Source organism: Nymphalis io, chromosome 19 (assembly GCF_905147045.1).
Source record: "Nymphalis io chromosome 19, ilAglIoxx1.1, whole genome shotgun sequence".
NCBI lineage: Eukaryota > Metazoa > Arthropoda > Insecta > Lepidoptera > Nymphalidae > Nymphalis > Nymphalis io.
Genome location: NC_065906.1, coordinates 8595340 through 8609731, shown reverse-complemented (window position 1 = coordinate 8609731; position 14392 = coordinate 8595340). Strand labels below are relative to the sequence as shown.

At 37.4% G+C, this 14392-nt stretch overlaps 1 protein-coding gene across 5 annotated transcripts in view; it reads right to left on the bottom strand.

Moving 5' to 3' along the window:
* The window catches only part of LOC126775962 (serine/threonine-protein phosphatase 2A 56 kDa regulatory subunit gamma isoform-like), a 56801-nt gene that overhangs the window by 32325 nt on the left and 10084 nt on the right, over window positions 1-14392 (bottom strand). Inside the window, exon 2 of one of the 5 annotated variants that reach the window (XM_050498192.1) lies at window positions 7473-7699. The exons of 2 other annotated variants lie outside the window; for them this stretch is intronic. In XM_050498192.1, coding sequence (XP_050354149.1) covers window positions 7473-7628 — 156 coding nt within the window. In that variant the 5' untranslated portion in view covers window positions 7629-7699. Of the gene's footprint in view, window positions 1-7472; window positions 8080-14392 lie in introns of those variants that run through there. 2 more of the 5 variants (XM_050498196.1, XM_050498191.1) reach the window with 2 other exon arrangements.

The window sequence follows — 14392 nt, the reverse complement described above, 5'->3', positions numbered from 1 at the left end:
TAAGACAAAAGAATGTGAAATTCAAGCTTGTCACGTCAATAGTTTAAATTTAAAGAGGGTGAAACTGCGAAACTAAGTTAATAATAATGTTATATACTAAAACCTTCTCTGAAACGCGTTACAATTTCGGGTATAAGTTTTATGTATATTGATTAAGCAAAAATTCTTCTCCTCATTTATTAGTATACCTAAATTTATAAATGATTTAATTTTTCTTTTGTTTGTTGTGTGTATTTGGGCCCATGAGTGTGTTTTTATAGGTCATTATACTTATCAAAAACAAATCTGCCTAACGTCATAAAAGGAACCATTAATTTCATTTTCTAGAAAGCCGTTAGGCTTATTCCGGCACGGCTGTATCACGCCGCTGCATCGTTTCCGCATATGAGATGTATGTATGAATCGTAAAGAACACACCCGATGCGTTGCTTCTAAATGTTTTATATTCGAATTAACTTTTCAATATCATATGAAAAATGCCCTTTAACATTTGAAAGTTATTGTAAAACGTGTTAAAGATGAAGTCTTAGTCTCTTTGTGTATGTATGTATTTATGTGTTTTCTAATTTCTTTCGGTTCACATATCTTAAAAATAAAGGATTAACACGCAGTAAATGTTTCACTGTTTGCTGAAGTCTCCTTACTTCTTAAGAAGAGGTTTTGGGTCTCATTCCACCACGCTGCTCCAACGTGAATTCTCACATGTGACATAATTTAATTAGACACGCATTTTCTCATGACGTTTTCCTACACCGTCGAGTAGGAGATGAATTATAAACACAAATCATTCACATGAAAACTTAGTGTCAATTGTCTGGGTTCGTACCTGCGATCTTCGATTAAGAATCTCGTGTTCTAGCCACTGGACTCCAATCTTGAGAAAAATAATGATATCTATATTAACTGATAAAGTTGTCATCAAATTCAAATCAAACTGAATTTTAGATAAACAACACTTCAAAGCGCCAAACGAGAAGTTAATAGTATGAGCAAACCAAAGTTACAGGCAGATTTTTTTTGTCGTTATAACATGATTTCAAAGGCCGAAATGTTGACAGAAAATAGCTTTGTACAAAGGTCTTTCGTAATTCGAGAATACGTGATAATAACTTCGGGCCAGGTCGAGTTTGTAGTATAGATATATTTAATCGAAACCACAGTGTAGCCCAGCAAAGCTAACACGTACCGTCTTAACGAGCGTGTTGTGTCGAGCTTAAATATACATATATCTGCGGGTTTTTTTTTATAGAATAGTTAGACGAGCATATGGAATATCTGATGGTAAATGGTCACCAACGGCCATAGATATTGGTGACGATGTAAGACATATTAACCATACCTTACATCGCCAATGCGCTAGCAACCTAGACTTTGAAAATGTTATTAAAATGCGTAAATATTTTATTAACGGATAGATTAATCTTTTGTAGAAAGTAAGTTTGTTTGTTTGTTATGCTTTCAAGTCCTAACTCAACCGATCATCATGAAATTACAAATATAAACGTCAGAAATACAGAAGAGGACCTAGGGTACCTAGCACCTCCCACTTCCCCCTAACTTTTAGACGAAGCCGCAGACGTAAACTACCATAAAAAAGCTACTCACTATGAAACCCCTATGCGGTTCTGAGCCCATAGGCATACATTTACGAAAAGGTTAATCCGAGTCTAGTTCTCCATTCAATATTAAACAATAGACTAATTTCGTTACTAAAATCATAATTTAAAATAAAATAATCTCTTAATATTGTGATAATTTTTGAAAAAAAAAAAAACTATTGTGTGTAATTCCTACAGTGCTAATAGAAACTGATTTAAGAACTCAACTTTGCAAATAATAACTAAACCAGTATTTGTTTAGTTTGTTCAATCAATTAGCATCGTTTCTTACATTAGCTGTAATGTGAGACAAGGTTACGTCGCGATTCCCTACAAAAGACATTGTATCATTCATGTATAGAAATGTATGTGCCATTAGATAGACATATAAGTTTTATAACGTAAGATACTTAGTATTGAATATTCTATTATTAACAATAAAAAACGAAATGATGGATATAATGACATTACTTATGAACGTTGTTTAGCGAATATTTACTTAAACACTGACTTCCCTCTCTGTCATCATTGATTTGACATTCGAAAGAAGAAGACAGCATTGTTTAACGAATCGCCCGTTAAAAGAACATTGAAAGGTAAAGCCATTAGCTGTTAACAGGTCATTTTCATAACGACGAGAATTTTTTTTAATTGTTACAATATATGGCATATTATAAAACAAAACCGCTGTGTTTGTCGATATGTATAAACGCGATAAGCTCAAAAATTACCGAAAAGATTTTCATACGGTTTTCGTCAATGGATTGAGTGGTTCACGAGGAAGGTTTAGGTGTTAGTTAAGGTTTTGTGTAAATTGGCTAAAATATGAAGACGATCGTTGAAGATGTCACAATAACCATGTCCACTGGGAGCTCTATTGGCGTAAGCCGCGGTATTACGATATAAATACTTTATATGGACCATTATCCTAGCTTGTATTTTAAAACAAACATATATTTATAATGCCTCGTTGGTCTAGTGGCTTGATGTAAGGCCGCAGACGCAGAGGTCCCGTGTTCAATTCCCAGGTCGGGCCAATAAAAAGTTATTGGGTTTTTGTTTTAGAAAATTCTCAATAGCAGCCGGGAGTCTGGAAGTTGGAAGTGTGGACTCCCTCCTGCGCCTGAACTCTTCCGGTCGTGTCGGATTGCCGTCCCATCGGAATATGAGGGTTAGGGTCATCTGTGTTTGCACACACACACTTGTGCACTATAATATCTCCTGCGCAGTTGGCTAATCTCTCTTGAGATTGGCCGCCGTGGCCGAAATCGGTCTGGACGACATTATTATTATTATATTTATAATATGAAAATATTTGTTTATATATAACAATGCTTTGTTTAACATTTCATCGCATCAACCTTTGTTTACCAGCGATCGTGATTACGTAACTATATAAAGTTATTTTTACATGATTTTATTTATAGCTTCATTAGCTAATGTATGTAGCGCAAGGATCTTCAAACAAAGTTTTAAGCCAACACCAGCCAAATGATGGAGCTAAATTTCTGCACATTTTTATTGCTGGTTACAATATACTATTTAGATATGTTAGTTACTGAATATTTATTATTACTTTTAGTAAGTAGTAGTACCGTAACAGTAACAGCCTGTGAATGTCCCACTGCTGGGCTAAAGGCCTCCTCTCCCCTTTTTGAGGAGAAGGTTTTGGAGCTTATTCCACCACGCTGCTCCAATGCGGGTTGGTAGAATTCACATGTGGCAGAACTTCAGTGAAATTAGACACATGCAGGTTTCCTCACGATGTTTTCCTTCACCGTAAAGCACGAGATGAATTATAATCACAAATTAAGCACATGAAAATTCAGTGGTGCTTGCCCGGGTTTGAACCTGCGATCATCGGTTAAGGTTCACGCGTTCTTACCACAGGGCCATCTCGGCTTATAGGTGTAAATAGTAGTATTAGTATTAAATATTGCAAAATGACGATAAATAACAGCTAGTTTTTAAAAATTCAAAATGTTTTTTTTTTTTTTATTATTTTAACTATACTCTCAACTACTACTTGGTGGTGGGGCTTTGTGCGTGCTCATCTGAGTGGGCACCGTCGACAGCGACACATCAAATATTCTACCGCCAAAAAGCATTATATATTAAATTACATACATACATTATTTAGTGTATTATTATATATTGCAATGTTTCGATTTGACTGAACCAGTGAAATAACAGGCACATGCGACATATCATCTTAGTTCTCAGGGTTGATTGCGTATTGGCGATATAACCGTTGGAGTTTAGATTCTAGCGAGAAGAACTAATGTATACAATATCGATAGACATAGACATTGGCATTGTAAGAAATGTGAAGCGTCGCTTACATCACCAATGCGCCACCAACCTTGGGAACTAAGATGTTATGTACCTTGTGCCTGTAATTACACTGGCTCACTCACCCTTCAAACCGGAACACAACAATACCAAGTACTGCTGTTTTGCGGTAGAATATCTGATGAGTGGGTGGTACCTACCCAGACGAGCTTGCACAAAGCTCTACCACCAGTAATTTAAAAATTAGCATCGAGAACATACATATATAGTTACATATCGTGGCACTTCGTTTATGGAGTCATCTAGAAGACGATCCGATTGTATTTTTATCGAATGTAAACATTTGATTCCGTAAGTGTAATATAATACTTAGCAGTTCAAATGTAAGGTAGCAGAAAATATGACAGGATACATTTACTCTTATAATACTGCTTCATATTAAGTGTGAACGTATCGATATTTTACTCGTGCATGAATTACACGTATGCCTTCCTTTTATATTATAGTTAGGCAGACGGGCAAATAGACCACCAGATGGTAAGTGGTCATCATCGACGATAAACATTGGCGCCGTTTTGAATGTTATTGTATCTGCTTGATATGATTGCCAAACTCAAAGGCTAGCCAACTGCGCAGAAGATGATGTACAAGTGTGTGCGCGGTGACAGATGCATCGATTCTTACCTCACTGGACCGCATAGACCAGACACAGAACACAACTTTATATACTTTCAAAAGGCAAAGCTTTCAAGAGTCTAACTTAGACAACTTTTATAAAACTAGCTACTAGTTATTAAAAAGTTTTACTTTAAATAAATGTAAAAAAATCAGACGAGCAAATGGGCTCATCGATGGTAGGGGCTACTTTCGCCAAGATACTGGCACTACAAGATTCGGCCACTCCGCGAACCCACCACTACGCTAACCAAGATTAAAGATGGTTTATCCTGTACTTACACGGGCTTAATCGCGCCTCAGACGGAAACAGCAATACAGTGTTAGTATGTATGAATGTTTGGTGAGTTTTAGATTAAAAAAATTAAACTCGGAACATTGGGATCTAGAGCCTTATATATACCCTCTACACAGTTGAAGAATTCTTTGTGTATATTGTATTGTTTACACAAATAATTACTTTCCCTAAATTATTAGGTATTTATAAGATACATAAGGTCACGGCGAAGGTCGACCAAGCAGTCGTTAACATAAATCAATAACATATGTAAAATTGTTAGTATGTCAACTAATAACTACGATGGTTACGACACTTGTGAAGGACGTTTGCGGTACGAACGCGTAACACTATACTAAAGTTATATTTATCGTTATTATTTTAAATACATACAGTACAGTAACAGTAACAGCCTGTTAATGTCCCACTGCTGGGCTAAGGCCTCCACTCCCTTTTGAGGAGAAGGTTGTGGAGCTTATTCCACCACGCTGCTCCAATGCGGGTTGGTAGAATAAACATGTGGCAGAATTTCAATGAAATTAGACACATGCAGGTTTCCTCTCGATGTTTTCCTTCACCGTTAAGCACGAGATGAATTATAATCACAAATTAAGCACATGAAAATACAGTGGTGCTTGCCCGGGTTTGAACCCACGATCATCGGATAAGATTCACGCGTTCTAACCACTGGGCCATCTCGGCTTTTTTAAATACATACACACACATATACAGAGCATATTAAATTAACCGTACGTTTTTGTTATTTTTAATGTTCTTTTAAACATATTGAAATGTGAAGAAAATCATGTCATGAATGATATATGAATACTTTAAACGATTTCGCTTTGTGCAATAGAAAATTATAAGAACTACACTATATTTAACTAATCGTACGTAATTAGCTTAAATGATCAAAATGCTATTCATACAATAATTACAAGTTACATATTATGGCGCCATATAATTAAAGAAAACTGTAACAGAGAAGTGTTTTTTTTTTGTATATCATGCATTTTCTTTCTTTCTAAACGAGCACGCATCACGCGGGTGACCGGCGGGATTTTAATTAAATTCGATATGGCGATAGCTTCACGTTCGACATGCTTATAAGAATACTAGTTTCTATTCGCGACTTCACACCCGGGAATTTCCCCGGAATAAAATTAATTAAAATTAAAGTAACAGTTTATTTATTTACGTAAGATTAGATTTTAATTAAATATACAAATAAACACATATATCACAACAAGTATGTGTATAGCTTGAATGTTGTAACCGTTGATATCATACTTAGAGTCCCTCTGCACTATCAGCCACTCCACAATACGAAATTACATTTAGCGGCACATAAGCTACCTATACAAAACAATCACGTCAATATGTCGCTCAGTTAATTTGCGAAAGAAGAGCACACAAACAAACTTTTGCATTTTTTACATACTGCCTGCACAGCATGTGGTGCAAGGGCCATTTAAATCTGATCCGTGGTTAATATGGATATATTTGAAACGGGACCTCACTTTATAATAGTTGGAAATGGTTGGAAAAATCTCATTTTATTGTTATATCTCCACTCCCAACATCGTAGCGACACTAAAATACATATAATTTTAAAGCTTTTAATAATATTTAAGACAGATTTCATCAAAATCAATGTTTACGTTATTGTTAAGTTTATATATATATATATTTGTTCACCTTTTAAGTGCACTTGCAATATACCTTAGATACAGAGCATGGAACAGAGAGGTTAAAACAAATCAAATTTCAGCCACGTCCATAGACTCTAAACTACACAAAAACGGTTAGATCTCGGCATTAGCAACCAGTTTTTTATTGGGAATAGTTTGCCGGTGTCTCAGATCAAATAATTGACAGCGAACTTTTTTAATACATTTCCGTATTAACTGGTTTCAAAATATTGCTTAAACAAAATTTTCTATTTAGGATTAATGTCACAACGGAGTCCAAGGACTTACTCTCAAAGATAAAACAAATCTTTATTCTATACTTAAGATTATGATATTGTTCTAGAAATTCCGAAGGAAAGAGTTACTTTTCATTAAAACAGGTTCATTTATTTCTAAACTATGCAAATATAACGAGGATCTGTTAATTCCGTAAGAGCATTTCGCTATCGCTATTACTGCGATACATCGACCTAGATAAACTATACTTTACATAGAAAATCAAAACAAAATTCATGTATCCAATTTTATTTAGCGTCCAAAAATTTAGGTCACAACGCGCACTGAAGACGTTCGCGGATTAAAAATTATTATTAGCGTTTTGCATTTGTATTAATATAAAACTTCCAATTTCTTAGTAACAATGTTTTTGGGATATGTATTTTAGAAAAAAATATCAATTAAATGGTACCTCCATTATTTTCATTCAATTAAAATATTTTATATTTTTAACAATAATTATGGTACTTTATCAATTAAAAAATAATTTAATCGATGTTTAATTATTTTAAAAACAGAATAATTCAATTGCGAATGATAGACATCATTGACATGATATATTAATAATGTTCATAAATCCCTGCTTTGAGCACCCGAGTTATTGCTTGCAAAGCAAATTTTATAAAGGCCCCAAATCACTAAACCAAAATCCATGTAACTCACCATAATTAGAGGCCTATCGACCGAACGTCGCTTCTGGAACATGGCGGAGAGCGAATGCCGACTCAGGTTGGCGGAAGCCGCTGACGCCAACATTTTTGCCACTAAACACACTCTAAGAACCAACGCCGTTTCTTGAACTGCCTTACATTTATCCATAAACACTTTATTATCACTTGCACAAACGTATCACCTTAATCGTATCACATATTTTTGGCAAACTGGCAAAGCTTTAGAAAAAACATATGAGGTCTATGTAAATACTAGTTAGGTTGTTCAAGTCGCACTTCGACACTAACTTTCTCTACAAATGATTCACATAAACTGAATAGATGCTCGACGAACAGGATATTTAGACAGTAAAAGAATTATCGAGATCGCTTCATACAAAATTAGATGGTGGATAAATACGTCAACTAGTTTATTAACTAAAAAACGCATGCAGAGTAATCTTTTTTATATTTGTATAATATACACTGGTTTATCATGACTGCAAAATATAATTAATGAAATTAGGACGAAAGGACCAGTACATAAGCCTAAATAAAGACATTTAATTGCTAATGAAACACGTATATAACCCAACACGTAAAAAGTAACTAATGTAGAAAACCAATTTCGTTGCGTTTCAGTTTTATAAATCCGCATTATCTTGATTATTTACAACGTATAAAAACTAACACTGACATCATTGCTGTAAAAATTCTCGAGAATTATGTTATGCATTAAGCCACGCTTTGTGACCGACTCAATGTTAGCTTTGATGTTTGTACAGACAGACGCAAAAGTTTGTACACTAGATCTGAAACGTATTAGGCATCTACGTGTATTTCTACAAATATTATTAATAATTTTTGCAGTAGTTAGAAAACCTTTATAATAACTTAACGTTTATAGTAAATTGCGAGGGAAACTTCAAGCCCAGGAGGACTGATTTCTTTCATCACGTGTTGATAATTCATCTAGTGCCCAGTGGTGAAGGAAAGTATAATCAGGATATCTGCATGTGCCGGATGAAAATGTGACTCAATTGTATCCGTGGCCGCCTCCTCAATAGGAGACCTTAGCCCAGAAGTAGGATATTAACAAACTATTACTTTATGCTATGCCGTGTGGTGACGGCGACGAATATCACCACCCCATCTCATCCCGTGGGGGGCGTAGAAGTCGACCCGAGGGAATATACACCAGAGAACGGGCAGCAGCGTCTCTCTGAGTACTATGACTAACTTACTGCGATCGCCAACCCGTCTGCCAAGCGTGGCGATTATGGCATATCCCCTCATGATTCGCGCAACTAAACCACGGCCCCTAGTCCCCGGCAGCCCTGCTATTCCTAGCCTTGGTAACAGCTGTGGTAACGGCGAGGCAGGGGGTGCTAAGAATCCCCGGCAGATTTCGTGTTACCAACACCGACGAGAAGATCATCGAACTGGAGGAAGAATTGAGCAGGTTACACTGGGATATCGTCGGATTATCCGAAGTCCGAAGACAGGGGGAGGATACGATGATCCTGAAATCCGGTAACCTTCTCTATTTCCGAGAGAGCGATCAACTGTCTCAAGGTGGTGTCGGGTTCATAGTCCACAAGTACCTCGTTAACAACGTTGTGAAAATCGAGAGCGTGTCGGCTAGGGTGGCGTACCTTATACTCAGAATCACCAAGCGGTATTCTTTGAAGGTCATACAGGTATACGCGCCGACTTCGACACACTCCGACGAAGAGGTTGAGGTCTTGTATGAGGATTTATCTAAAGCCATACATACCAACAAGACTCATTTCACTGTTGTAATGGGGGACTTTAACGCGAAGCTGGGCAAACGATTCGGTGATGAGTTAAAGGTGGGACCTCATGGAATTGGAGACCGCAACCCTCGGGGCCAGATGTTGGCCGACTTTATGGAGAAGGAGGGACTCTTTATGATGAACTCCTTTTTCAAGAAGCCAAGTCAGCGTAAATGGACCTGGGTGAGCCCTGATGGGAAAACCAAGAATGAGATAGACTTCATCTTGTCGACGAGAAGACAAATATTTAATGACGTCTCCGTGATCAATGCAGTCAAAACTGGGAGCGATCACAGACTCGTAAGAGGCTCGTTAAATATCAATGTTAAACTCCAGAGGTCCCGACTGATGAAGTCTACGCTCCGACCATCACCTCTTCAAATCCGAAATCCCGAAGCCTTTCAGCTCGAACTCCAAAACCGATTCGATTGCCTAGCAGACTGCGAGGAAGTGGACACATACAACGACAGGCTTGTGGAAACTGTCCGTACGGCTGGGTCTAAGACCTTCAAGACCAGCCGTACAAAAGGAACCAAAAGGATCTCTGCCTCTACCCTACGGCTTATGGAGGAAAGACGGAAAATGATTCTGACGTCCCCAGCTGATGCTGCCGGCTATCGGCTGATCAACAGACAGATTTCAAAGTCTCTAACTCGCGACACTCGCCAATTTAATACAATGCGCTTTAAAGAGGCCATCGAGCGGAACAAAGGCTCTAAAGTGTTCGCCAGAGATCTGTCTGTTGGTCAGAGTCAACTGACAAGGCTGAAAACTGAGGATGGCAGAATAGTCACGTCAAGATCTGAGCTGTTGGAAGAGGTTGAGAAGTTCTACGGTCAGCTGTACACGACAGCTCAATCACCTGTCAGTAGTCATGCTGCAGATCCCAGAGCAAGACTAACCCGACACTACACTGAAGATTTTCAGGACGTCAGTCTTTTCGAGATTAGAATGGCTCTCGGACAACTCAAAAACAACAAGGCACCTGGTGATGATGGTATTACAGCCGAGCTTCTGAAGGCGGGTGGTACACCGATCCTCAGGGCTCTTCAGAGGCTTTTTAACTCCGTCATTGCCAAAGGTCAAACGCCAAAAGCATGGCACAGAAGTGTGGTGGTACTTTTCTTTAAGAAGGGTGATAAAACCCTTCTGAAGAATTACAGGCCCATCTCACTGCTGAGTCATGTTTACAAGTTGTTTTCGAGAGTCATTACGAATCGTCTCGAGCAAAGGCTTGACGACTTCCAGCCACCCGAACAAGCCGGATTCCGGAAAGGCTTTAGCACCATAGACCACATACATACGCTGCGGCAAGTTATACAGAAGACTGAGGAGTATAACCAGCCACTTTGCTTAGCGTTTGTGGACTATGAGAAAGCCTTTGATTCGATCGAAACCTGGGCCGTGCTGAATTCTCTTCAAAGGTGCCAAATTGATTATCGGTATATCAGGGTGTTAAAGTGCTTGTACGAGAACGCCACCATGTCGATCCGACTCCAGGATCAGAACTCAAAACCTATCCAACTGCAGAGAGGTGTAAGACAGGGAGACGTGATATCTCCGAAACTGTTTACCGCTGCATTGAAAGATATTTTCAAGCTTCTGGACTGGAACGGACTTGGCATCAATATCAACGGCGAGTACATCACTCATCTTCGATTTGCCGATGACATTGTAATTATGGCTGAGACCTTGGAAGACCTCGGCACTATGCTCGATGACCTCAGCAGGGTTTCCCAACAAGTGGGTCTAAAAATGAACATGGACAAGACGAAAATCATGTCGAACATCCATGTTGCACCCACTCAAGTCAAGGTTGGAAATTCTGCACTCGAAGTTGTAGACAACTATGTCTACCTAGGTCAGACCATCCAACTAGGTAGGTCCAACTTCGAGAAAGAGGTCAATCGTCGAATTCAACTCGGCTGGGCAGCGTTCGGGAAGCTACACGATATCTTCTCATCCCAAATACCGCAGTGTCTCAAGTCGAAAGTCTTCGACCAGTGTGTGTTGCCAGTGATGACTTATGGATCAGAGACGTGGTCGCTCACAATGGGCCTCATAAGAAGGCTCAAGGTCACTCAAAGGGCAATGGAGAGGGCTATGCTCGGAGTTTCACTGCGAGATCGAATCAGAAATGATGAAATCCGCAGGCGAACCAAAGTAACCGACATAGCCCGAAGAATTGCTAAATTGAAGTGGCAGTGGGCGGGGCACATTGCTCGCAGAACCGACGGCCGCTGGGGCAGAAAGGTTCTCGAGTGGCGACCACGAACCGGAAGACGCAGCGTGGGCAGGCCCCCTACAAGGTGGACCGACGACTTAGAACGAGTCGCGGGAAGCCAACGGAAAAGAAAAGGGAAGGATCGGCCAACGTGGAAATCCTTGGGGGAGGCCTTTGTCCAGCAGTGGACGTCTTTCGGCTGGTGATGATTACTTTATATCAATTCAAGAACATGAAATTCACGCTTGTCATGTCAATAGCCTAAAAAAGCGGGTGAAATTGCAAACCGCGGCTATTTACATGTGTATATAAAAACATAATATATATAATACGTGCTGCTTTTTCTGGTTTATTTATATAGTAGATTAAAAGATTATTAACTGATTGATCTGACGTTACAAAAAAAACCGTCGTGTTTATTAGTATAGATTGACAAATATATGTATATATATATATACAATACAATACATATTATATGAAAATAATCATTTATACTTGATCGTCTGCACTTTATTTTATCTTATAATATTAAATTGATGTGGAAAGCATGAACTTCTTGACTGTATTTTTTAAACATTTTATGGCTCAAAAAGAGAGTTTTATATATATATATATATATATATATGTTTTTATTTTATGTTACATAATTTAATATTTAAAGTATTACGTTTTTATTGATGTTGTACGTAAATCACATTTTTTGTTATAAAATAAAGTTATTCTTAGAACATTTTTTTTTATATAAAGTAGATAGGCGGGCGGTAAATGGTTAGTGACCAAAGCCCATAGACATTGGCGCTTTAAGAAATATTAACCCATCCAACACGCCTTACATAGCCAATGAGCCTTTCTTATGTCATTCATTGTTATATTCTCAGCGACAGTACTGCAATTCGCAAAGGAAATTCATTTAATGAATTAGATACGGAGCGGCGTACAACAAATGCGCGTTCAATAGTGATAAGGACAAAACAAGAAAACCGATGCTATTGTAAACATGTTTAGAGAGTAAAACGTAACTGTTATAATAATAAAGGCGTATAAAATTATAATTACGATGCAATTAAATCGTTTATCAACTATAATTAATCCAATAGGCTAAGGCTTCTCAATTTCAAGAAAATCAAATGGGTATGGAATCTCTTTTCTTTTAATAAATAAAAACATGGAGTTTGATTATTTTCATATTTTTAAAATTGATACATTAGCTTATAAATAAAAAGTTACGTATTTTTAAATAAAAACATTACGCTTTCGGTTGCAATGTCTAAAAATTCTAATATCAAAATAAAACAGATGACCTGCTCTGCTGCGCACACGCAGTTAATTTCAGCGGGAGACGCCCACGTGACACAGAGAAAGCAAATAATGACGCGCCAATGCCAAGAATATCCGCAGATATTTTTTAAACTCGCGGAGATCTTTTACTGTATATGGCAAATGAATACATAATTCAAGACATCGCCGAACAAGATCAGTGAAAGCGGCAACTTTACCTTGGAAATATATTAAGACGTGTTTTATTCAAATCGAGTCTGTATCAATCGATCTTCAAGACGCAACATGAAGATCTTGTAAAAATAAATTTTCGTATATCCTTTAGAAACTTACTGACCAATTATCATGTAAGTTGGCATATATTTTTATTTTTCCATAAAGAAGGTTTTAATACTAAACACTGTTGTAAATGCTACTGATGGCACTGCAGCTCATGAACTTCTATACCATTCAAGTGATTGCCATGAGTATTAGTATATATATAGACGGCAGACGGACGGACGGCGTCTGCCGGGTTTTCCTAGCAATCTAAATTATGGTGTAAATATATAGGAATGTTTTCATCGTTAAATCGTCTTCAAACAAAAACGACGATGCCAAACAAAACGACATATAATGACGATATGACATACAACGATAGATAAGGAGCAGAGGCTTTTTCTTGCTTCCACAGTTTAAAATCTGTAATTGAATAAGAACAATATTTATAACATGTAACAAACATTTACATTACAATAATTATATACGAGACTATAATAATTAGATACGAGACTATCAACAAATCTAACATTAAAACCAGCGAAAGTAGCGGAACACCATTTAAAAGCACTTCGTCATAATTATATAATCCGTTATATCATTCTTGAATTCTTTAACGTTTTTTTTTAATTTCCGAAACCTGCACAGTACAAATTAACATTAAATTATTCAACAGTTACCAATCCAGTTTCCGAATTACCCCAGACTGAATACGCTCACCTGTGGTTCTTACATTCGCAATTATTTAAAAAGAGAAAATTTATACATTGTCATTGTATATTTATATTAATCGCAAAATTAATAAAACCTTCGTGGGGCGTAGTATTCGTTTCTCTTGTAAGATACCGTAGACTTTTTATCTTAGCTTATCAATAACTTTAAATGTAACTTAAAAAAAAACATTAATAAACAAGGTTTATAACTCGTTAAAGACTATATAAATGATAAAATAGAGCGATGTTAGTAGTCATCAATTTTCATGAAGGGTAAATTACAAATTAACTGTATTCAATTAACATACATAATATGTTAATTGGTGGAAAAGAGTAACTAGTGTTTTTTATTTATTTATTATATTTTATTTTTTTATTATAGTATAGGTATGCGGACGAGCATATGAGCCACCTGATGGTGAGTGGTCACCAACGCCTATAGACATTAGCATTGTAAGAAATGTTAACCATCGCTGACATGGCCAATGCGCCACCAAACTTGGGAGCTAAGATGTTTTGTCTCTTGTGCCTGTAATTACACTAGTTCGCTCACTCTTCGAACCGGAACTCAACAATACCAAGTGCTGCTGTTTTGCGGTAGAATATCTGATGAGTGGGTGCTAACTACCCAGACGAGCTTGCACATAGCCCTACCACCAGTATT